Source organism: Puma concolor, chromosome A2 (assembly GCF_028749965.1).
Source record: "Puma concolor isolate L17-30 chromosome A2, mPumCon1.1.hap2, whole genome shotgun sequence".
Lineage (NCBI taxonomy): Eukaryota > Metazoa > Chordata > Mammalia > Carnivora > Felidae > Puma > Puma concolor.
In genome coordinates, this window is record NC_141668.1 from 154512640 (window position 1) to 154537945 (window position 25306).

Here is a 25306-nt window from a genome sequence, read left to right on the forward strand (position 1 = left end):
GACCTTAACGCACCCTTTCTCTCTCTCTCTCTCTCTCTCTCTCTCTCTCTCTCTCTCTCTTCAAATCTAAATTTCTCTGGCTTTCCAGATCCTTCTTCCATTGTTGGTCTTAATTCTGTTTTCCCTCTCTGGTACGCAAAATCCACTTGAATCCAACTAACTTCATAGTTGCAGAAACATTCTTGTCCTGTTGGCATCTTCATACTTTGCTCAGGGTTCTCCATCTTTGAAATTGACTGCTCTGTCCTCTCTTTCTGCTCTTGCTTCTCCTCTGAAGCCTTCTGTGGCTATTCTGGTCCTCATAATTGTTTTTAAACTCTTAGCCCACTTAGTACATACTATAGACTATTTGGTACATGTCTGTCTTGCCTTTCTAGCTAAATCATATTACTCCTGATGGCAAGGACCACGTGATATTAAATCCCCTATTATCTGATGATGGACAGCATAGTAATAATCCTTTTACATCTGTCCTAGTTCTTAATAATTTACAAAACATTTTCACAAAACTGTCTTGTTACGTTGCAGAGGGAAATATTGATCTCATTTTACAGATGAGGAAATCAAGACTCACAATCCCTTATTATACTTCAGTTGCGATATTGGTGCTTGCGTTCAGTCTTTGGTATTTTGACTCTTTGCAGTGCACTGTAGGAGGCTGCCAACCAATGCTGATTATAATGACATGACAGCCATTTAAAAAATTTGCCCAAACATAAAGAACATTAACGGTTTTTCTTTATACTTCCTTTGTTTTTCACTGGTGCTTAGGTTCGTGTCATTATGGCAGTGTATAAAGCTGATTTTAAATATCAGATGCCTTTTTTTTCCCCATTGTTGACCCAGTTTCAACAATCTGTGTGTTTGTGTTTCAATATTAGGTCTGTTTCCCCGTGACACATTTGCTCCTGCAAATGTTGTGCCTCAGGAGTGGCCTGTGGAAGCCCCAAACTCTCCACACCCGGAATCCTTCATTTCCCCGATGGCTGTGACACAGCCTCTGCAGCCCACGGCAGGTAAATTATTAGAACCCGTCTTCACTTAACGGTTACGGTATCATAGTCCGTTTAAATCATCAGACTTTTTGATTAGCAGTGGACAGCAGTATAGATAAAGTTTCAGAACTATCACAAATGCCTTTATTACTTCAGTTACTGGTTTCACAGCTGGAGAAATGAAGGCAAAATTGAAATACAGCACTTGGGGTTCGTGGGCAGAGAACATCCTTTTCAGTTCAGTGCAGACTTGGAACTCTAAGGTTTTTTTTCTGGATGTCCCACAACTTCCCATTCTTTTTTTTTTTTTTTTTTTTTTTTTAACATTTTTATTTTTATTTTTGAGACAGGGAGAAACAGAGCATGAACAGGGGAGGGTCAGAGAGAGGGCGAAACAGAATCTGAAACAGGCTTCAGGCTCTGAGCTGTCAGCACAGAGCCTGACGCGGGGCTTGAACTCACGGACCGCGAGATCATGACCTGAGCCGAAGTTGGCCGCTCAACCAACTGAGCCACGCAGGCGCCCCTCCCATTCTTAAAATAACTGTGTACCCATGTTGTTGTTATTTTTAAACCTGTGTTTTAACTCTTCTTTTCCTTTCCTCCTCCACGATTTATTCTCTTAGTATCCTATTCTTCGAAGTATTGGGACTATCAAAGAGTGGGCACAAATACATTAATTAGACAGCTTCTTAGTTATGTTCAGCGTGTTGTGGTCACAAAATCTAGATACTCTTATGCTCTCAGAAAGTAAGTTTTGAATGTAGACCTATGAGCAGACGATGATGGGTTCTAAATTTCCAACTTATTTCCCTTAGAGCCACCTGAAGAAGTAGAAGTGAAGAAGGGAGCAGAAGAGAGGGCACCAACAGAAGCATTGGAAATCATGATGGGACTGAAGGCTGATGACATGGCACCATCTAGAGAAACAGAGATGTCTCCAGCCAAGGACATGGCACCAGCCACAGAAACAGAGGTGGCATTGGCTAAAGACATGGAACCTTCTATCAAATCAGATGTGACACTGGCTAAGAACATGGAATCATCTATGGAATCAGATATGGTCCTAGTCAAGGACATGGTACTACCCAAAGAAACAGAAGAAGCCCCGGTGAAGGATGCTGTTTTGTCCACAGAAACAGATGTATCTTTAGCCAAGGATATGGTATTGCCCACAGACACAGAGGTAGCCCCAGCTAAGGATGCGATACCATTCAAAGAAACGGAGAGGGCACCACCTATAAAAATGGATTTGTCCCCAGATGAGGGCATGGTAGCACCCACAGACAGACAGATGACCCCAGCCAAGGGTGTGGAATCCCTCTCAGATATAGAAATGGCACTGGCTAAGGACGTTGTGTCACCCACAGAAATATCCTCAGCCAAAGAGGCAGCCTTGTCCTCAGAAACAGAGGTGGCCCTGACTGGGGATATGGCACTGCCCCCAGAAACCAAGATTTTCTTGACCAAGGATGAGGCACTGCCCCCAGAAATGGAAGTGGCCCCAGTCAAGGATATGGCTCCACATCCAGATACAGAAAAGGCCCCAGTGAAAGACATGGCTCCGTCCCCAGAAACAGAGGTACCCCTGGGCAAGGATGTGCTTCTACCCCAAGAAACAGATGTGGCCCTGGGGAAGGACCTGGCTTCACCTGTAGAAACAGAGATGGCCCTGGGCAAGAACGTGGCTATGCCCCCAGAAACAGAAGTAACCCTGATCAAGAATGTGCCTCAGCCTCCAGAAACAGAGATCGCTCTGGCTAAGGATATGGCTCTGCCCCCTGGGACAGAGGTCACCCTGGCCAACAATGTGAGTCCAGCCAAGGATGTTGCACCACTCTCAGAAACGGAGGTGGCAGCTGTTCCAGCTAAGGACATGGAAATTGCGCAGACACAGGAAGAAGTACGTGAGGAGGCCCAGTTAAAATCTCTCCGGGATGAGGGGCCATCAGCTGCATCTACTTTTATCATTTCACCAGGTATGGGTTTAAGTTTACTCCTTATTCCTGTCTACCAGCGTGTAGTCTCCAGAAAGGTGAGGGACACACGTTGTGCCAGATAAAATACAGACACTTACACTGTATTTTACAAGTCTACACACATTCCTGCTCTTCTGGACAGTTCTTTCTCACCTTCTCTCCCTCCTCCAGTTTCTAACACCTTCCTCCTTATTTCTCTGCTGGTCTGTTTTCCTTGTTGATAACTTAAGCCACAAAAGAGAACCTTCACAAACTTGTGCTACCTCATCTGCCTACTTGTGTGCTGTCTCCATAGTCTCTGCCTCCCTCCTGTTGCTGTAGGTGAACTGTCCCTGCTCCTAGGTGTGGCCAGTCTCTCCAGGTTGCACTAGCTCCCATCTCCTCTCGCCTACTTAGGCATGCTGCCCTAGCCATTCTTTCCTTTCTTGCCTCTCACCAATCTTTGTCTCTCTCCACTGGCTCATTCCCACCAATGTACAAATATCTGTTATTTTTCCCCATCTGAAACAAAACAAAAACTTTCCCAACTTCACTGTCTAGCTACCACTCCATTTCTCTGCTGCTCTTTGAGGACCATCGCTCATTCCTCAAAAACCGTTCCTGAATCGAGTTTCTGAAAGGTGGAAAAACAGCTGAAATCTTTCTGCTCTAAAACTTGTGTGGTTTTTACTGTTACATCCAGAACCAGTGACAGCTGTGGGTCAGAAGTACAACGTGCCAACAGATGAGGATTCTGTGTTAGAGAAACAAGACCAGAAGAAACCTGTCAGTAGTCAGCCTTCTGAACTTTCTTCAGAGAGCTCAGGTAAGTTAGGGTAACAAAGTGGACTCTTTGAAACCACTTTAACTGGGAGCAATGGGGTGATGGTGGATGTTGTCCCTGATTTCTGGTGATCAGTAGTATTGTTTAGGAAGTCTGTTCTCTGTCTTGGACAGATTTGGTCTTGTTTAGGCAGAAAGTCAGCTTACATATTTTCAAATTACTGCTACATCGACTCAAGACACCTAAATTTTAACCCAGTTCAGCTGTCCACTATGCTATCTTGTGTAATCTCAGGCAGGTTATTTAACTTTCCTGTGTCGCTGTTTATTCAGCTATAAGAGGAATGCACTGGTCAAATGTTACGGAAATCTTTACTAGTAAGCCCTTGCTAGTTAGTGTGTTTCATGGCCCAACAGCATCTGCATTGCTTGGAAGCCTATTAGAAATGCATCATCTTGGCTTCCACTTCAAACCTTCAGAATCATAATATGCATTTTAACAGGTTCTCCAGATAATTCTTATGTACAGTAAACTTTGAGAGGCACTACTCCAAGATACTTTCTGACTTGGAGTTTGATCATTCAGCGAACTTTAAGGTTACAGGTTTTTGACGTAAGCCAAAAGCATGTGTATATGATTAACCACTTAATGATTCTCTGCTTACTTTTCTGTGACTGTGATTAGAAGGGGAGCTTGAGGGCAGGGACCCTGACTTATTTCACTGAGAATCTCTAGTGCTTGCATACTGTCTAGCCCCAAGAAGGAGCTAAATAAAGTTTGGTTTTTTAAAATGTTGTTTTAGTGACTCAACATAGCAATAAAGATTTATCAAGTCCTTATTGTGTATGAAATATGCCATGCTAAGGCACACAGATATTTAAGTCTGGGCCATTGCCTTGTGTTGTTATATCATAGCCTGGATGGTGAGGAAAGTTCCCAGGTGCATGAACTCTGAAACCAAAGTTTTATATAATAATTGAATAAAATAGCACCAAATAGCTGCTGGTTAATTGCCAAATTAAATGTTATAGGTGTTGTGGGGGTACTAAAGCCTTGCAGTTTTTGAGAGAAGCAGTAATTGACCTGAGGTGTTAAATATAGGGTGGCATTTGGAGGACTTTGGAGGGTAAAAAAGAGCAAAAGTGCTACTTAAGTATATTTTAATGTCCTCCGAAGTCATTTCATTGGGTTGACTTGATAAGAGTTGTCTTAGACCTGCTCTTAGTGACACTTTTCCCAGGATCTTGAATCCATACTGCATCGACATAGAGACAGGAGGTTGGACCAGTTGATTTCCTGAAACTTTTCCAAGGGTGCTTATCCTAGTTGTTTTAATTTATAACCCTACTGGGCATTATGTTTATCTTTCTCTTTCAGGAAGAACATTTAGGAACAGAACATTGAAATCTAACACATTTGTCTTTCAAAGTAGAAGGTTTTGGTTCTGGAATGATGAGGATTTTTCTTTGGCCAAATTACTAATTCAGTATCTTTTATCTTCTTCCTTTTTATTCTCCCCAGTAGCATAAGTCTGGCCTTCTGGTCTGTTTCCCAGAGTCGATCTGGTTAGCTTGACAAGTAATTAGGATAATATTGGTGACAGACTCTTAGAATTATAAATTCTGTCCAAAATCGTATGTATTTCATTCAGTTAATTAACAAATGTCACCAAAGAGATAGGAGCTTATCATCTTGTAGAATCATCATGTTGTAGAATTGGGATTTATGTACCTATTAAAAATAATGACAAACGTAAATAAGGATCTGATGAGATTTACAGGCAGTACTTGTTACAGAAGGTTAGAAGATCTCTGAATTTTTTTTTTCTTTGCCTGAGATGATGATCTTTGCTAAGTATTTGCTGATCCCAGCTGAGCGTGAGAAATGTTTTGGAAAAAAACTGTAAATAGTATGTAGGTTGGTGAAAATAGACTTAACTGAGTCAGTAAATGGACTTTTTTAAAAAAAAGAAACAATAACAAGGAGTTTTCTGTTTGGAATTTTGGCCAACTTCATGTATTGCAGGTACCCCTCCCATACAAGGCAAACAAGTGTGCAAACCCAGTGACCGCAGGTCCACTCGGCCCAGGCCTGCCAGGGTCCCTCCTGAGCTGCTGGGAGTCTCTTCTCCACGGAAGACTCTTGATCCTGGGCTGGGACCCTGCTCTCTGTCTGAGTTGGGTTGGGTCTCTGGTTCATCTCCCTGTGGTGATCCTGGGAACCAAAGGAAAACCGTTCATGTTGACTTCCTTGAACCCAAGAGAGATCTTGGCAGGGAGGCCTGGGATATAGAAAGCCCACCGATGATGATGAAGAAAAAAAAGAAGAAACCAAAGCAAAAGAGATATTCTCAACCCCGGGCTGGGGGACCTTGGGATGATGACAGTGTAGACGACCGTAAAGGTCATCCCTTTGCAGCTGACACGCAGCAATCAGGTGTTTTCCCCAGCTTATCTACCACTATGGGCATGGAAGGTGGATTGGCATCCAGAGAAACCTTAAAAAAGGACTGTGAAATGGATTCCACAGCCGCCAAACTGGTAGCTGAGACCTTCATCTCAGAAAGTCTCAGTGTTCCTTTGTGTCCTTTGGAAGACACAAAGTCTTCCCCCAAAACTGCAGGAAGTTCTCAGCCCAAGCCAAGAATAGAAGCAGAGGTCAAAGATAACAAGTCAGTACCACTGGGCCAGGACCAGAAATCACTGCAACAAGAGGAATGCAAACCACAGCGTGCACCCCACCCGAAGACCCCTGTGGATAAAAGCCAGACAGTAGGGTCGCCCGATCTAAAAGGACCCCTTACAGAATGTTCTGCACACAGAGTAGAAATTCCTTTGGAGATCAGACCCAAAGAGAGTTGCTCTCCTGCCTTGGACCAAGAGTCTGTGGATGGGGGTTCCAAACCCATAGCAGGAAAAGTACTGCCTACTCTCGTGCCCACTTTGCCAGCTGGTGCCTCATTAGGAAGTAGTCTAAAAGAAGGGAATGATAAAAGTAAGGTGACTGAATTGCAGAAAGACAGACAGAAAGGGTTTTTGGAAGGAGCTGAAGAGATTAAAGAACTAACAAAGGAAGCTTTTCCCAAGCAAAGACAAGAGATGAGCATCTTGGCTTCCAGGCAGCCGCAGGACGAGGTGTTAGTTCAGGTACCTGGGTTAGGGAGTGAGCCATCTCAGAGAATGGCAGGGGACGGCAGAAACAGGAAGGGAAGGGCAGGTTCTGGGAAGGTAAGAGCCAGTTCTGGGAAGGGTAGAGCAAGGTCTGAGCCACCGTTTCTTCTGGACAGCTGGAAGGATGGCCCAGCTGTTCTTGCACCAAGCGAGTCAACCCCTAGAACTGAAAGAATGACTGCTGGGCTGAAGTGTGAGGAGCTGGGTTCTTCAAAGCCACCAGGGACCGCAGCAGATCTCCCTGAGGCAGCGGTAACGGGGAAGCCTATGGAGACAGCCGACCCTAGGGGGGCAGGCACCTCGCACACATTAGTTCATTTGGGAAATGGGGCAGGCGTTACTCAGACTTCCGGAGCTAGAGCAGAACAAGGAGCCACAGCTGTAGATATGGGTGTCAGTAACCAGAGCAAGGAAGGAAAGTGTCCTTGGATGGATGGTGAGGCAGCTCCCTGGATTTCTGAAAAGCCTAAGAAAAGGAGTAGTGAGGGAAAAACCAAAAAGTTCAAAAATAATTATCCCACACAGCCTGCTCGGATGGAGAGCAAGGAAGAAATCCCCAGCCCATCTTTTGTAGGGAAAGATGGAGATACTGGTAGCACTCCTCATCAGAACAAGGATTTAGGACTCCCTTTCCCCTTAACTCATGGTCCTCTGTTCTCACATGCATTAGCTATTCCCACAGTGGAAGTAGGTGACCGAAAGGGGAGAAACGTTGAGGTTAATTCTTTTGAGCTTGGGAACAAAGCTCTTGGTGGGAACAAAACAAACACAGTCAAGGACTCTGCTGTTATTGAATCAGCTACCAAGGTGACAGATGTGAGCTGCCAAGACCAAATCCAGGGGGCAGGATTTGTTCCTTCAGTAGTGTCTGAGGAGAATAAGACAGATGCAGCCAAGGGACACACTGCAGTGGCTGACAAACCAAATAAAAGGAGCAATGATGGAAAAAGTAAAAAGGTTAAAAATAGTTTTCCCGAGAAGCATCTTCTGGAGAATAAGATAGATGCAACAAAAATACATGTTCCCATGGAAACCACAGGGGACCACAGAATTGAAGGAATGGGCTACATGGATGAAAATAGAAATATTACGTTTACCTGCCCCAGAACACCACCAGGGTTGATGAATAAGTCAGCCTCTCCAGAGGCTCGGGAGTCAGCAGCCTGTGAAGGACCACCCACTCCTGCTTCTCAAGTAGTAAAGGAGGGTGTTTCTTTTCCAAACTCCTTGGCAGAAAGTGGGCAAGAGACAACTCCAGCCCAGATATCCACATCATTAGTGGTGGATAACCGCAGCAAAGATGGAGTCCCAGATCAAGAAAGACCCAAGGCCCCCTCCGTTGTTATGCCTTCTACAAGCACAGGAGGAGTTACCCTAACTTCTACAGCAGCCACAGAAACAGTTAACCGTCAGGGGGGTAGCTGTCTTAAGAATAAAGGTGAGCTTGCCGATCCCGTGAAAACTGAAGCAGGGATAGAGGGAGGACATGTGATAGGAGAATCTGAGTCAGTGCCCAGTGGTGCATCTAAGCATTCAATAGAAAAAATCACAGAGCTTGCAAAGGAACACTTTCTTTCCAGAGTGCCAGTAGAAGACCAAAGCCTAACAGGTGAGGTCAGAGTCCTAGAAACGTGTGCGGATAGTAATAATTTTCCAACACACCCAGTTACTAAAAAGAAAGAGTCTGAGGGAGGTGCTGCTCCAGTTCAAATCCCTGACTTATTAGGAGACAAAGCACAAAAGCCCAATTTGTGTGAGGACCAAAATGCTGACAGTAGCGATTCCAAGGACCCAGATGGTTTGAATAAGGAGGTAGATAGGGCTCTTTTGCCTCCGAAAAGTGAAGAAAATAAAGTGGAAGAAGTTAGCCTGGCTTCTCCAATCACTGAATCAGAATCGATTTCCTTGGCAACACCAGAATTCCAGTCCGATTCCTTGGATGGCAAAGCTGCGACTACCCCGTTGCAGGTGGTAGATCAGTTAATAGTGACTGCTTCCGAGGATCTTGAACTCCCAGAGCCCAAAGATAAGATCTTGGAGGCACCTGACACAATGACTGAAAAGTCTGAACCCAAGGCACCCAGAGAAGGGAAGAAGGAAGATAAAAGCAGAGTGGCAGAACCGATGAAAGGCTACATGAGACCTACCAAGTCCCGAGGCCTGACTCCACTTTTGCCAAAGTCTCCCGTCCAGGAGCGAGAGAGATCCAAGCAACTAAAGTCCAGCGGTATGACCCTGCCATGGGGCGATGTGTGTGCTTGTGGCTTTTGAGTCAGCATCCAAAAGGCACAGAGCTCGTGCTTCGGTTCCATCCAGATTCTAATCATCCTTGTTAATCATTGTTTTGTTGGCATGAAAATGTGTAATTGCTAATGACGTGTTTTCTGCAGCCAGGGCATGCCTTGTGTCCAGCTTGAGGAGGCTGGTGACTTGGTTGCATGCCTTTTTTACCCAGCACTGAACCTTGAGCTTTAGAGGAAGTAGAATTTCAAACAATAAATTGTTTAGCAGAAGGCCTGTCACCATCCACTATTCTTCATTAAAAAAAAAAATTTTTTTTTTTTTTGCCTCCTGTGTGTAAAGCTTACAGCCAGATTTAATCATTATTTTGTATAAGGATTCACAGGAGGAAAGAAAACATTTCAAGTTCAGCTGTATGCGTGGGATTTTTTTTTTTTTTTTTTTTTTTTTTTTTGGTCTGTATATATTTGTAGCTTGTGCTGGTGGGACTGAATATCCAAATTGCTTTTAGAATCCGTGAAAATGGTCTTCCCCATATGAGGACCAGCATTGGTAGGCACAGACTTTGTGTTTCTGAGTAGAGGGAAATGATCTGTCAGTGTCGCACCACATCTTTTACCACTTTGATGCTCACAGCCATTGACTCCAGGTGCATGTTGGGCAGAGCTTGGGGCATCAGTTGTTGTCCGTAAAACATACTCTACATCTACGGACAACTCATAAAACTTGCCAGTGTGCGATTCCTCATAATTTTGCCCTTTTTGGATCTCATCAGTCAAGTTATTGGAATGAGATTGAGCAAGATGATTCCTTTGAGATTTAGAAATGTTTTCTTTTCTTTCTTTCTTTTTTTTTTCCCTGAAAAATATACATCTAATCATAGCTTCCCGGAGCCTAACCTTCGAAAAGATGTTTCCTGGCGTTTGAGTTTTTTCAGCCTACAGATGATGCTGTTTCCCACCTCGCATGATGCAGCTACTAACTCCAGAAATTAAAATAACACCAGTTGGCCCTGGGGTTTTGGAGAGGCTTTGTCAGGGGATGATGTGCTGCATGGTGTGGACTTGTTGTTTGAGGTCAAGCTTGTGATTTGCATGGATTTGTACCCAGTGAGGAACACGTGCTGTGTGTGTAGAGAATACTAAAGGTCATTTATCTGCGTAAGACATTCTCGTCTTTTCTGTTCTTATGTTTCTTCTGTTAGCTACCCTATTACCGAAGCAGGAAATGAAGTCATATGTAGAGGGCTTTCCAGCCTTCATTAACACTTCCGGTTCTTTACCAGAGTTTGTCTAGAGTTTGTAGACTCTTTAGTTTCAAGGGTAATGTTTTCCTGAACTCTAGCCATTTCTTTTTGCTCAGTATTTCTAAAGAAATGTAGTGAGAGGATTTGTTTTGATTCTTGAGCAAGCAAAGCAGAAGTTTGAGAACTGTTAGGGCCCAGCCTTGGCCAGGCCAGGACCAGAGACTTGGGTTAGGGGTGGCCTTGCAAAGGGGCTGAGGAGAGAATGGTGGGTTTCAGGCAAAATTTGGTGTTTCTGCTAGATTTCGATCACACCTTTTCCCTAAGGACAATCTATACTTTTTTAATGGATAATTTTTTTAACTAATTTTTGAATGTTAGTACATTCCCATGGTACAAAGGGGTATACACTTAAATGTAAGTCTGCCTCCCTCCATCAGTCCCCATTCAAGTTTCCCTCTCCAGAGACACCCAGTGTTAACAGTGTCTTACACATCCTTCCAGAGAAAATTTACACATAAAGAAGCAATAGCATATATATTTGCAGATTTTATACAGATGAGACATATAATACATACTGATGTGTGCCTTGGTTTATAAACTTAACAGTTATTGTAAAAATCTTTATAAATCAGTACAAAGAAGGGGACCTCATTCTTATTTAACAGCTGTATAGTATTGCATCATGTGGATATACCCTAATGTATTTTATCACTTCTTTATTGATAGACATCTAAGCGTTTCCTAGTTTTTCTTTTCTTTTTTGTCTTTTCAAGTTTATTTATTTGGGAGAGAGGGAGAGAGAGAATCCTAAGCAGGCTCCGTGCTGTCAGCACAGAGCCCAGTGTGGGGCTCAAATTCAAGAACCATGAGGTCGCGACCTGAGCCTGAATCGAGTCAGGCACTTAACTAACTGAGCCACCCAGGCACCCCTCCTGGTTTTTCTTCATTAGAAACAAGGTGCATAGACTGTCCCTGTACATACAGAATGTCATGCTTGCATACTTGTGCAAGTACATCTGTGTAATAAAAGGGACCTCTGGAGTAGACTCTCTGGTTTGAAGAATGTGTTCGTAATTTTGACAGGTGTTGCCACATTGTTCCCCACAGGGCCACAGAGATGTACTCACCCTCAGTGTATACCAGTACCTGCTCTTCTGGCCTTCCTCCACTAGTGCACATTTTTTGTTTGTGTGCTGATCTAACAGGTGAACAGTGATTTATTGGCGTGGATTTATTTTGGGTTTTACTTATTTAGGGGCTTCCTTGTGTATTACTGAGTTTATAAAAACCATCCCTACTCTGAGATTATAAAAATAATTTCTGTTTCTAGTTTTTCACATTTTGAATCTTTGATCAATCTAGAATTTCCTGGCGTGTGTGTGTGTGTATTTATGAGATGTGGTATAGAATTACTCGGTTGTCCACCAACATGTGTCTTAATCTGTCTCCCACTGAAGTGCTGCCTTTGTCATGCTCTAAATTCCTGTACATAGTTGGTCTGTTTCTGGATTTTCTTTTCTGATTCATTGGTCTTCTCGTTGAAAAGTATATTTTCATATTTCATAGTATATTTTAATATCTAATAGGTCTAGTCCAGTCCCACTCCTCCCCCTGTTAGTGTTTCTTAGAGTTTTCCTGACTCTCCTTGCTTATTACTACATAAAAATTTGAGAATTGACTTGTATAGTTTTGTAAAAACACAAAACAAAACAAAAATCCAGTCACTGTTTTTCTTTGAATCACATTAAATGTATCAGTTATCGGGGGAGAGTTGTTGTCTTGTATGGTGAGGTTTTCTATCCAACGACACAGTAACATGCCATGTTCAGTAACTTCACATGTTCAGGTTTACATGTCCTTGTCCCTCACTGGTATTTTGATGTTTTCTTCTTGCAGATCTTGTATCTTTCTAGTAAGGCTTATTCTTTTTTTTTTTTTTTTTTAATGTTTGTTTATTTATTTATTTTAAGAGTGAGAGAGTGTGCAAGAGGGTGAGGAGCAGAGAGAGAGAATCCCAAGTAGGGTCCCTGCTGTCCGCACAGAACCTGACGTAGGGCTTGATCCCACGAATCATGAGATGATGACCTGAACCAAAATTAAGAGTCAGACACTTAACCAACTCAACCGGCTGAGCCTCCCAGTGCCCTTAGTGACGCTTATTCTAAGGTGTCCAAGAAGCAGGAGAATGTGCAGATACAGAGCTTCAAGTAAGCTTGGAGTCTGAGGCAGGAAACTGAGTGGAACAGGGAGTATAGTGATTTGTGATAGGGGACGGGGCAGGGTAGCCCCTCATACCCAACTACCACTGTTCCGTGTAGGCTGTGATGTTTCATCCACAACTGGTTGTAGGCCTGGCCTTATTATATTTTTTCTTTGTTTTTCACTTCAGATCATTCGTGTTAACTGCCTACTCCTAGATTGCTAGCAATTAATAGTAACTACCATCTGTTAATATCGTGTGCCTAATTATCTATAGGTAGGTAGGTAGGTAAGTAGACACACACACACACGTACACACACACAAAACAATACTACGTAGTATTCTCTCCATTTTATAGATGAGAAAAATGGAGACTCTCCACATTAAGGTCATGCAGATAGTATAGTGGCAGAGGCAGAATTTGAACCGAAGTCTTTCCAACTCTAGGGCCCGTCATTTTCTCATTCTTTTCTCAGAGGAACCTTCCAGAAGTTTTAGGTTCTTAAAAAGAAAAAGGTGGAAAATTAGTCATTATATTTTCTTAATGTCTAAGCACTAAGTAAGTACTTTTTTAGGTAGAGAAGTGGAAACACCTCATGAGGACATACATTTTGAATCAGAGGCTAATTTGGGATTGGGATCTAGGTCTTTTGACTCGGTCTAGCATTTTATTCTCCAGGCAGAATAAAATGTGTCTGACTTATTCATGTGTTTTCCCTAACACATAGTATTGAGCTTTACATACATATGATGCCTGATGACATATTAAAAATTATAAATGAATTATCTTTTGTGAGTCTTAACCCTCTTTGGAAGTAGGGAGAGTGAATAGACTGCTAATGTCTCTTTTGGCTTAGTGTTCCCTCGCCTTTTATCTTTTCATGCCACTTTCAAGTTTAGGGAAACTTTACCAGAGGGCTTCTTCACATATATTGCATGTTGTTCTAGGCAGGGAGGATTGTGATACTTCAGGTAATCTGAGCTGACCTTGGCAGAAAAGGACTTCCTTTGGGACTGTTTTTTTTGTTTTTGTTTTTTTTTAATTTTTTTTTTTCAACGTTTATTTATTTTTGGGACAGAGAGAGACAGAGCATGAACGGGGGAGGGGCAGAGAGAGAGGGAGACACAGAATCAGAAATAGGCTCCAGGCTCTGAGCCATCAGCCCAGAGCCTGACGCGGGGCTTGAACTCACGGACCGCGAGATCGTGACCTGGCTGAAGTCGGACACTTAACCGACTGCGCCACCCAGGCGCCCCTGGGACTGTTTTTTGTGAATGGAAGAGCCAGTTTGAAAGAGCCTCCCTCTACTGGACTCTAGTCAATGCTGTCACTTCACCGGCAGCCAGGTAGAGCTGTGAGTGACTGTGCACTTGGCATGTTGTTCCCTGAGTGCGATAGTTATCACGGATCCCTGTAGACAGGCCCTTCCTTTTGCCAAAGTTAGAACCTAGCCTCCTTTTTTCTGGCTTCATTTTCTTTAATTTGCCTGAGCCCATCATCCAACAGCTGGGAAACGTCGGTTTATGGTGGGAAGTTCTCTTGGCATGAAACTTGAAGTAATTTATAAACCCCAAATCCTAACAGTTTTACAAATAAAATATGCTCGGCAGATGAGAAGATTACATTTGTAATCTTAAAACTTGCTACAGTTTTACAACTGGTAAAGTATCGATTAAGTAATATTTCTTCTTAACTATAGTGCCCTTCCTATAGTTCCTTTCCTTACCGCTTTCTTCCCATTTACCTGCTTATTCTCTGTTGTTGGTTTTTTAAATGCTGTTTATTAAAGAAATGTAGTGGAAAATTGTATATGTCATACAACTAAAAATAGCTACCATTTTAAAAAAATGTTTATTTAGAGAAAGAGAGAGAGCAAGCACAAGCAGGGAAGGGGCAGAAAGACAGGGAGAGAGAGAATCCCAAGAAAGGTCTGCACTGTCAGTGTAGAGCCTGAGGTGTGGGGCTCGATCCCACAAACCAGTGAGATCATGACCTGAGCTGAAATCAACAGTCAGACTTTTTTTTTTTTTAAGTTTATTCATTTTTGAGAGAGAGAGAGAGAGAGACAGCGTGAGCAGGGGAGGGCCAGAGAGAGAGAGGGAGACACAGAATCCAAAGCAGGCTCCAAGCTCTGAGCTGTCAGCACAGAGCCCCTGACGGGGGGCTCGAACTCACTAACCCCAAGATCATGACCTGAGCCGAAGTCGTACGCTTAACCGACTGAGCCACCCAGGTGCCCCAAATAGCTATCATTTTTTTTTTTTTTGAAATTTACTATATGTTCAGCACTCTTAAACTCTCTCAACCCTCAAAGAACCTGTGCTAATGTTTGCCTCATTTGACCCAGTGCATGTAAATATTCTTTGAAATGAGTCCAGCAGATATTAATTTCTCTACTTTAAAATGAGGTTGGTGGGGCACCTCGGTGGCTCCGTTGCTTAAGCGTCTGACTTCGGCTCAGGCCATGATCTCACAATTTGTGGGTTCAAGTCCTGCGTCAAGCTCTCTGCTGATAGTTTGGAGCCTGGAGCCTGCTTCAGATTCTGTGTGTCCCTCTCTGTCTGCCCCTCACCTGCTTGCTCTCCCTCTCTCTCTCTCAAAAAGAAATAAACACTAAATTTTTTTGTGTTTCTTGATGAGGTTGGTTCTTCCGCTCACACTCCCTTCACTGGTCACTTTTGTCCTCTGGTGACAATAGCATTGGCAGATTCAGAAAAAAAAATGATAAAACAGTTTAGCTTCTGATTTGTGGTGTTGCAGATATATCTATTTCTTTAAAATATGAAGTGGACAGGTGTGCCTGGCTGGCTCAGTCAGTAGAGCATGTAACTCTTGATCTTGGGGTGGTAAGTTCGAGCCCCACATTGGGTATAGAGATTACTTGAAAATAAAATCTTAAAAAAGAATAGTAATAAAATAAAGTAAAATATAAAGTGGACAAGAAAGAGATCTTCCCTTTATTCCCCTTACCTCTTATTTTTTTATTATTAAAAAAATTTACACTTAATTTAACATTAATTTTAATGTTTATTATTTTGAGGGAGGGAGAGACAGAGTGCAAGCAGGGGAGGGGTGGAGAGAGAGAGACAGACAGACAGACAGAATCCGAAGAAGACTCCAGGCTCCAGGCTCCAGGCTCCAAGCTGTCAGCACAGAGCCCAAAGCGGGGCTCAAAATCACGAACCCGCAAGATCATGACCTGAGGTGAAGTTAGATGCTTCACCGCCTGAGCCCCACCCCGTCCCCCCCCCCCCCCCACAGCGCCCCATCCCTTACCTCTTCTTTTTAACATAAAATGTTAATGCAGGCCATCTCAGCTGTGAGCAGGTTGAAATTGGTAATTTTTAAACTGTTTAGCAATGATAACTTGTATAAGTTTAAATTTTTTTTTTAATGTTTATTTATTTTTGACAGAGAGAGAGACAGAGCATGAGTCGGGGAGGGGCAGAGAGAGAGACACACAGAATTCGAAGCAGGCTCCAGGCTCTGAGCTGTCAGCACAGAGCCCGACGCAGGGCTCAAACTCATGGACCGTGAGATCATGACCTGAGCCGAAGTCGGATGCTTAACCGACTGAGCCACCCAGGCGCCCCGATAATTTGTATAAGTTAAACAAAAATCTAATTATCATACAATGTTCCTGTTACACTGTGAATAGTGGACACTCAAAATGATTTGGACTTTTTAGTAATTTAATTCATTCATTCATTCATTCAACAGACACCAGGTAACATTACTCCCACATTCTAAGGGTAGATTAACAACACATTCTCTGCTTCTCCAGGATTCTAGAGTGGGGAGATAAACACAGACATAATTTTACTCTAATGAGAGAAGTTTTATAATACAGTGTGAGCTAAGAGTTTATAGAGCTAGGTCAGGTAAAACATTCTAGGGGATAGACTGCGTAAAGGCATAGTGAAGTACAAATGCCTGGAATATTTGAGGAGTAGCAAACATTTTGGAGTGACTGGCATATAAGTCAAGTTTGGGGGAGCAGGGAGATCTGTGAAACATTTTGAGATGAGATTGAGAGAAGGAATACAAGCTCTCAAAGGGTCCTGGGAGTTGTCTGTTGCCTCCGTAAGCAGAGGATATTAGACTTATGCTGGAAGTGATATGGGACGGGGGGTGTTTACCTATTTTAATTGGATGATTCTCTTTTCTTTCTTGAGGCCATGGGAAGGTCAATACTATGCTACAAGAACAAAGGGTTAGAATTTCCAAGTCATACTTCTTGGGGGACTTTTCATCTATAAACATTTTAATGCTTAAGGGTGTCAAATGACAAAAATAATCCAGTTTAGATAGGAGTTTGATGTCCTTTATTCAAAGGAAAACAATCCATGGATTGGGGGAGTACAGTGCCTAACAAGCAGAGGTGCACTTTTCCCGAGGAATTTGGGGCAAGAGTGAGTTTTATAGAGCATTAGAAGAGGCACTGCATGACAGCATGAGTGACTAAGAGGTTGGGGATTTCCTTATAAGACTAGCAGGTCCTATTTTCTAGGGTAAGGTAAGCTAACTAAAGCAGAGTTGGAGGTTTGTGACTGGTATATATTAGGTTACCTTGACAGTGAGGCGTTTCCCAAAAGTGCAGGCTGACTTGGCTCTAGATTTGTGAGAGGAGCCAGGCCTCCATTTTTGGGGTCCCAGTAGGTGAATTACTTTTATCAGGAGTCACATAAGTTAGATTGCTGGTTTCATTTTTTTAAAATCCTATCTATTTCCCAATCTTTGAAACTCAATTAGGGAGAATCACAGTTTTCTTGAGTTAAATATGTACTAAGAAACATTTCTGAAATTCAGTAGAATATGGCTTTGAGATGGTTGTGCGTATATATATATATGTATATAAACACAAACATTATTTACTTTCAGGTAAGAAACTTAGATTGCGACTTTGTAACCTTCAGGTTTTATTAGTAAAGAGTATCAGTCATTGTAATCAGTGGAATTATTGACTGTCATTGTAATGATAATTTATTAGAAATTGTTTTCTGGAGACAATATCAGGGAACATTTGGTCAATCTGGAAAGTAGGTTTGTTGCCTTGGTAACGACTAGGAGAGATGCAGAGGAACCAGTTGTGGAACATATCAAAACCAAGGCCCTGAACAGGTTGGGTACTAGCTGAAGGTACAGACGAAAACAGAAACATCTGCCGGTACGTCTGCTAAGATCAGAGACCTTCAGAGACCTGCAAGTTGTGCCAGCACCCTTGGAGGCTAGACATGTTGTTATATGGTCTCATAAAAGAGCCTTAGAGGGGCACCTGGGTGGCTCAGTGTGTTGGGCATCCGACTTCAGCTCAGGTCATGATCTCACAGTTCGTGAGTTCAAGACCCACGTCAATCTCTGTGCTGACAGCTCAGAGCCTGGAGCCTGCTTCAGATTCTGTGTCTCCCTCTCTCTCTCTTTCCCTCGTTCACACTGTCTTTCTCAAAAAAGGACTAAGTGTCAAAAATTAAATAATAAATAAAGCCTTAGAAACCACCACTGACCAGACACATGGGTGTATCTATGTACTTTCCTTAGACTCAGAGTGGAACTTAAAAATCTTTAACCCAAAGGACCTTCCAAATTGGAACCTCTCTAGATGAGTTTAATGATGGGAAGGGTCAAGTCAAATTATAGAGTCCGTATTCAAGGAATCCATTCATCCTTCCGCTAAGCAGAACTTTTCTGAGAGCCTACGTACTGCATCAGATTGCTGGTCACCACCATGGCAAAGATGGACTCATCATTTTCTTGCCTTCCGGTAGCTCCCAGGAAAGGCATATAAGTAAACGATTATGGTGTAGTTTCCAAAGAGAGTGTGAGCAAGTATGATATTGTAAAAACATGAATGAGCTGATTTGGGGGTGGGGGTCTGGGAGAATTCACAGAGGTGACATTTAAGTGGGTTCTGAAGGAGTAGGAGTGGAACCAACAGGAAGGAATTCCAGTGGCAGCTGAGTCTAGAATTGAAGCCTTCTGGTTCTTAAGTAGATTTAATTTCTTTTTGCCTGGATGTGCTCAACCTTTTAAGGTATCATGTAAGTTTGTCATCTAAGAGCCTGATAAAGTATCACAGAAGCTGGGGAGATTTGAGTTCCTTGCCACAGCTGTCTCCTGTGGGGGAATGTGCATTCCTGAGTGAAACTCTGTCTATAATTCTGAATTGGACCAGAGCACTGACAGAGCCTCAGTTTTTACTAATTAGTCTGTCCTAGATTTTCCCCATTTTTCACGAGCCAGATAGCATTCACCTCATTTGGCAATCTTTAAACCCATTAATTCTTGTTCCCTGTGATTTCTTCCTTGGTATGTGTTACAAAAGCAATAGTGTAGTCAAACTATAATCCACTCTGTCCCCTTCCCTATGTAAAAACCTCTAGATCTCTACTTTTTCCTATGGAAGCAGGACCTACCTGCCTATGCAGAAGCACCATGAAGGGGAAGCTCACAGTGTTGAGGAGCTGTGAAAAACCATTAATGTAAATTTAAGTTCTCTCAGAATGGAAACTAATAACCAGAGATCACTAAGGAAGAAGTTGCTCACACCTTCCTCATTCTTTGTACAATGAAAACAATACCATGATAAAGGTATAAGATGGACACTAAATCTTAATGCAGTTGCTTCTTTGTCTCCTTTATTTCAAGCTTGTTTTGCCCCCCGAACACACATACACGTATACCACACGTGTACACATTGTATACTAGTTTTGGAAGCTTTGAATTAATCACAAAAATTGTAAATTAAAGTCTGTAGTACTTTACTGAGCAAAAAAGAAACAATGAAAAGGAGAGGCAACCAGTGACTAAGATGTAGTTTTGCTCAGTTGTGTGGGAATCCTGTCAGTCAAAGACCAAGCATCTTCCACATGGCTCTTCCATTAGCTCACCATTTGATCTTAGGCAAACCATTTCATTTTCCCCCCTCTGGACCCTGTTTGCTCTTCTGTAAATTGAGAAGATTAAGTTAGAGGAGTTCCAGCGTTCAGATCCTGTACCGTAGCACATACGTCATTGTCCTTGCAGCACTGTTGTTATAAAATGACCCTTGTCCACTTAAGAAACAAAACAAACGAGCAAAGGAGAAAAAAAGAGAGAGACGAGCCAAGAAACAGACTGTTAACTACAGAGAACACACTGACGGTTACCAGAGAGGAGGGGTTGGGGGGGATGGGGAAAATAGGTGATGGGGATTAAGAGGGCACTTGTGATGAGCACCGGTAATGCAAATTAAAACTTAAAAAGACGATAATAAAAATTTCAAAACAGAATAAAATGCTTTTGTCCTAAAAGAGACTTGGAGAATAGGATATTATTTTCTTTAGGCAGTTTCTCCAATTTTGAGAGCCAGCTTTTCTTTTTCTCTTGTGTGTTATTGAAATTAGCGTTTGTATGGTGTTTCTTGGTGGTGGTGGTTTGTTTATTTTTGCCTACCTTTATCAGAAGGATTGTCATGCAGTAATTCTCCAGTCCAGGGACTTAATACTTTATCGTTTCACATCAAATTCCCTGCTGGAAGCGGTAAAACCTACTTCATACGTGAATACGTTTTCTTAGTTTTGTTTTTTTTTTTTTTTTTTTTTTTTTTAAGCTAGCATCAGCGGGTACATTATGTTAGCTACCTTGTTAGATGGTTTTTATCTTCTGTTGCTTCACACCTACACAAGAGATGGATTCTGTGGGTGTCCCCATATTATGCCTTATGTTCTCCCGTTGTACTCAAACCCAGACCCCTAGGTGACACCAGGCTTATGTGCAAGCTTGAGCATCTAGCTGACGTGATGTCTTGGGCACTCGCCTATACTCTGGGCTTCTTGTCTGGGCTTATACTTCTTGGCCACTGACCTCTCCGATTTCTTCTTCAACTCTGACTCTTGAGCCCTTGAACACTGAGGCCTCTGCTTGGCACAGTAGCCGAACATTGTCTTCTTGCAGGCTGACCGCATTTCTGATGTGTAGTAGGAACCACAGTCTAGAATATGTGCTTCTTTGTGACCAGCCAGCTTCATTCTCCTGGTTCCTGCTCCTGGTCTTTGGCGGACTCACAGTTTGCAGTTTGCTATTTATAGATAGAGTTGTTGAGACAAGATACACGGGATTTGAAGATACCAGGGACTTAACAACTATAGTTACTGCCTTAGCTTCATTTGTTTGTTTCATTTGTTGTTGGTACCAGTGGGAGGCTCTGGATAGGCTGGCTGGAACTAAAAATCATTGGACTCTAGGGGCGCAAATTTAAAAATCATTTGACTCAGAGGAACAAGTGTCCATGCTTGTTCTTCACCTAGGCTGTCTCTGCCCTTTCAGAATATGGCAGCCAACTCAGCCCCTCTTGTCAGACTTGCAGCTACATACATCCCCTAGGTAGTCCTCTACCATAGGAGCCCCAAGTTAAAATCAAACCACTCTGAGTTGGACGTAGCAACAGACCTGTGAGTCCTTGATGCATGTTTCAGCCTTTTCATTGAGTTGTAAAAGTGTTAAAACTGTGACACTGGAAGGCACCTTAAAGGCCCCCCTCATTTTACGGAGGAACAAACCAAAGCCAGGAACAGTTAAGTGTGTTGCTCAGAGTCATAACTAGTAAATGACACAGAGAAATTTTAAAACCTGGTCTTTTGACTCCAAACCAAATTATTTTTTTCCCCACAAACCAAAGATAGAAGGTGTCAGTAAATTGGGGCGCCTGGGTGGCTCAGTCGGTTAAGCGCCGACTTCAGCTCAGGTCATGATCTCGTGGTTCGTGAGTTTGAGCCTTGCATCGGGCTCTGTGCTGACAGCTCGGGGCCTGGAGCCTGCTTCGGATTCTGTGTCTCCCTCTCTCTCCACTCCTTCCCCACTTGTGCTCTTTCTCTGTGTCTCAAAAATAAATAAACATTAAAAAAATTTTTTTTTAAAGTGTCAATAAATTGAGGCTGTGTGTGTGTGTATTAGGGGTGGGGAGTGACTAGTTTCTCAGTGGATGGGGTTGTTGAGGCATACCTAATTTCTAAGGCATTTTCTAAGATTTGCATCTGGCATGTTTAGACTGCATTACAACAGCCTCCTGCAGGCGTTCATAATTTTCATCCTATATTATGCATACATAATTGTATTATTCACTTGTATGTATAAAAAGACAAGAAAGCCAGAATTCAGCTATATTTTATCACTAAGCCTTTCCGTACCCAAGACTCTCCATCTTTCTTTTTCCCTAATTAGTAGAATCATGACCTTTGTGGTAGAGTAAGGTGACACTGGTTCCTTGCCAAGGAACCTTTGTTGGCTTTGACATGTATTGCTATTAAACTACTTAAGGTCAAGAGGAAGGAGAGGCTCAGTTTATGTTCAGGACAAAGGTTAAATGGAAAAGCACATTTTTTGAGGCTTTCAACCCTGCCACTCTTAACCATCAACATAGCCCAGTGTTACGTACTGAAGTTAATGCAGAAAGCGTATACAGTTGGCTTCTGCACTATGGTTGGGGACTTGAGAGAAGTGATGTGAGTAATGTGAATAGTAGAGAAAGGGTACTTGGAGACAGAGGCTCCAGTTAAGGAAACTTTCCTGGGCTGGGCTTTGGTAATCTCATCACATTTTATAGATCAGAGAGAGCAATCTTAACTTGAACTTTTTTCTTTTTTTTTTTTTTTTTTTTTAATTCAGGTTAGTTAGGGGCACCTGGGTGGCTCAGTTGGTTAAGTGTCCGACTCCGGCTCAGGTCACGATCTCCCAGTTTATGGGTTCGAGCCCCCTCTTGAGCTCTGTGCCGACAGCAAGGGAGCCTGGAGCCTGCTTCAAGTTCTGTGTCTCCCTGTCTCTCTGCCCCTTCCCCGCTTACTCTCTCTCTCTCAAAAATAAAATAAAATAAAATAAATAAAATATAAAATAAAATAAATAAAATATAAAATAAAATAATAAAATAGGGGCGCCTGGGTGGCTCAGTCGGTTAAGCGGCCAACTTCGGCTCAGGTCATGATCTCACGGTCTGTGAGTTCGAGCCCTGCGTCGGGCTCTGTGCTGACAGCTCAGAGCCTGGAGCCCGTTTCAGATTCTGTGTCTCCCTCTCTCTCTGCCCCTCCCCTGTTCATGCTCTGTCTCTCTCTGTCTCAAAAATAAATAAACGTTAAAAAAAATTTTTTTAATAAAATAAAACATTAAAATTTTTTTTAATTCAAGTTAGTTAACATACAGTGTGTCTTGGTTTTAGGAGTCGAACCCAGTGATTCATCTCTTACATGTGACACCCAGTGCCCATGCCAACATGTGCCCTCCCTAATGCCCATCACCCATTTAACCCATCCCCCCCAACCACAGCCCCTCCAGCAGCTCTCAGTTTGTTCTTCATATTTAAGAATCCCTTATGATTTGCCTCCCTCTGCCCTTTTTTCTAAAAGAATTATTAAAAAATTGTAGCCAGATCAGTGTAGTTAATAGCAGATGGCTTTAAAACAATCCAGCCTGAATTTTCTTCATCTTGGAAAAAGGCATCTGGTGTATTCCTCCTTGATAGAATATTTTGGAGTATCCTATGTTAGCCCATAATAGTGACTTACAGGTGAAGCAACAAAACTCAGCTTAATTTAAGGTAGAATAAGGCCTGTCTTCTCAGTGTAACTTTTTTTTCCCAAGAATTTTCTTTTCTGGATATTTCAGTCCTGAATGTACAGTTAACAAGCTCAGAGGCCAGCACAGCAAAGGACTGTGCTGGATTAAACAGGGGCAGGGGGCTGTGTCACAGATTGCCAGAGTCCCTGTGTTCCAGAGGTCAGTGTGTTCACATGGCAACTAAGCAATCGGCTGGCTAGAAAGAGCAGGGCTGGTGCATTGGGGGGGGGGGGGGGGACCCGGCTTGTCCAGGGAACTGGTGGGGAGCAGGGTCAGGAGTAAAAGTGCAAGGGGTATATTGTCACTCAAATGTCTTGTAACTAGAATACATGTCTCCAAAGCCCTGATTGCTGAGATCCTGGGAGGAACCCTTTATTAAACTCTTCCATAGTACAGAACTACAGGTGAAGCTCTCACTGAGATTTGGGGACTCCACTGAAATCAGTTTTCAAGTCAATTTGGTGAGTTTCTGTGACAGCAAACCCACTCATGCTCTGAGAAATGAATGCCTCCAATTTTGACACTATAGTAAGGTCTTTTTTTTAAGTGAAATTTTGAGCCATTTTCTGAAATCATTGTTCTTTAAGGGTTATGACTGGGGATTGGCAAATGAGTCTTGACTATTTTTAAAACAGTATTTTGAGTGGGTGAATGAGGAAGTGTGGGCATAGTGTCAGATAAGTGAACGTGTGGGTATACATGTATCTATATCAGTAAAAGCGGGAGTAATTACTATCCTCAGTACCCAGATTGGCACCATACCGTGTTATAAACTGCAGATCTAAACAGAGTGCTAGCTAACAGGAAATTACACTTCCAGTTTAACAGTGACATTTGTGCAGAAAGTAGCAGGTTCTTTCCTTTCTCTTTCTTTTTCATTCTTTTCTTTCACACTAGTAAATACATTTAGCACCCAGCTGCTAGAGGAGAGAGGATCTTTGGGGGGAAGACAGGTTTGTCATGAATACTGGGGACTTGGTGTGATGTCACTGCCAGCTCTGTGTGATCGTAGGTGGTGTTAGAGCTCCAGGAGCGAGGGGGGAGAGCAGTCGAAGAGACGATGTCGCTCTCAGACAAGCAGCCTGCCTCTCGCACTGCCGCTTACAGCCAGCTCTGTAAGGGCAAGCCTGCAGAGTGCCGAATGGACCCCCCAAAAGAAATCAACCAAGCTGGATTTGAGTGGCAGAGGACAGAGGGCAAACTGAATGAAATCGGACTGAACGTCAGCATGGACGGGCAGCTGAAAGACGGGCTTGTGAAGAATGCCAGCTTCCTGGAGCAGAAAAAGCTCTGCTTCTTTGAGGGGAAGCTAGACAAAGAGCTCAGCATTGAGGTGCAGGACGAGGAGTGTCAGGCAACCTCGGGTCACCTTGAGAGCAGGTATGTGATTTCAGAAACCTGCCATTCCTTGGAGGGAAACTCGGTACACCAGAAGACAGCTGAGTTCCGTGTGGGACCCGGAGAGGGGCCAGATGAGAACAAAGCCTCTACAGTTCAGGGGAAGGTGGCAGGGAAGAATGGGCCAGAGACCAAGAGCCAGCCAGATCTGGATTTCCCTGGGGCTGCTGACATCCCCACCCGGGATGTTGAGCAAGAAACCAGTGTTTGGAACCCCAACTTTCATCCAGTGGCTCAGGGCTTGAGGGAAGCAACTCCGGGAAAGGAGAATGGTATCACTGCTGGCTGCCGGGTGCCTGGGGTGGTGAATGATCACTCTGGGCTGCTCGAATGTAAGCCCTCACTATCTGAGGCTATAGCGCGCCCAGCCCCCACTATTGAGCATTCACCCACTGCCATTCCACCGATCACTATGGTGGAGTTCACCCAGGAATACGTAAATGACAGCTCTCATGACAGAGACCACGAGAAGGAGCTGGAGAAATTGAATTCTCCCGAAGAGGGGGCTTTGCTCAACCAAGTACCCCAGCAGAAAAAAGCAATGCGCCGGGCCCTGTCTGAATGTTCTCACCTCTCGGTTCCCCCAGCTGTCAACCTTGCAGAGAAATATCCTGAACTCCCTGCCCGAGAAGAGCTTTCTTCTGGCCTGCTGCCTCTTACCAGCAGCCCAATGCCAAGTCCTACGCCCAGGAAACTGGGGGCTCCTGCCATAAAGCGCTCCATGACGGT

General features: G+C 43.2%; 1 protein-coding gene across 12 annotated transcripts in view; it reads left to right on the forward strand.

Moving 5' to 3' along the window:
• Nucleotides 1-25306, forward strand: part of MAP4 (microtubule associated protein 4) — a 195779-nt gene that overhangs the window by 137805 nt on the left and 32668 nt on the right. For 11 of the 12 annotated variants that reach the window (XM_086698337.1, XM_086698336.1, XM_086698331.1 and 8 more), the window contains 4 exons: nt 882-1016; nt 1814-2974; nt 3657-3779; nt 5763-9134. In XM_086698337.1, the coding sequence (XP_086554463.1) occupies nt 882-1016; nt 1814-2974; nt 3657-3779; nt 5763-9134 (4791 nt within the window). The remainder of the gene's footprint in view (nt 1-881; nt 1017-1813; nt 2975-3656; nt 3780-5762; nt 9135-25306) is intronic. The other variant, XM_086698334.1, reaches the window with a different exon arrangement.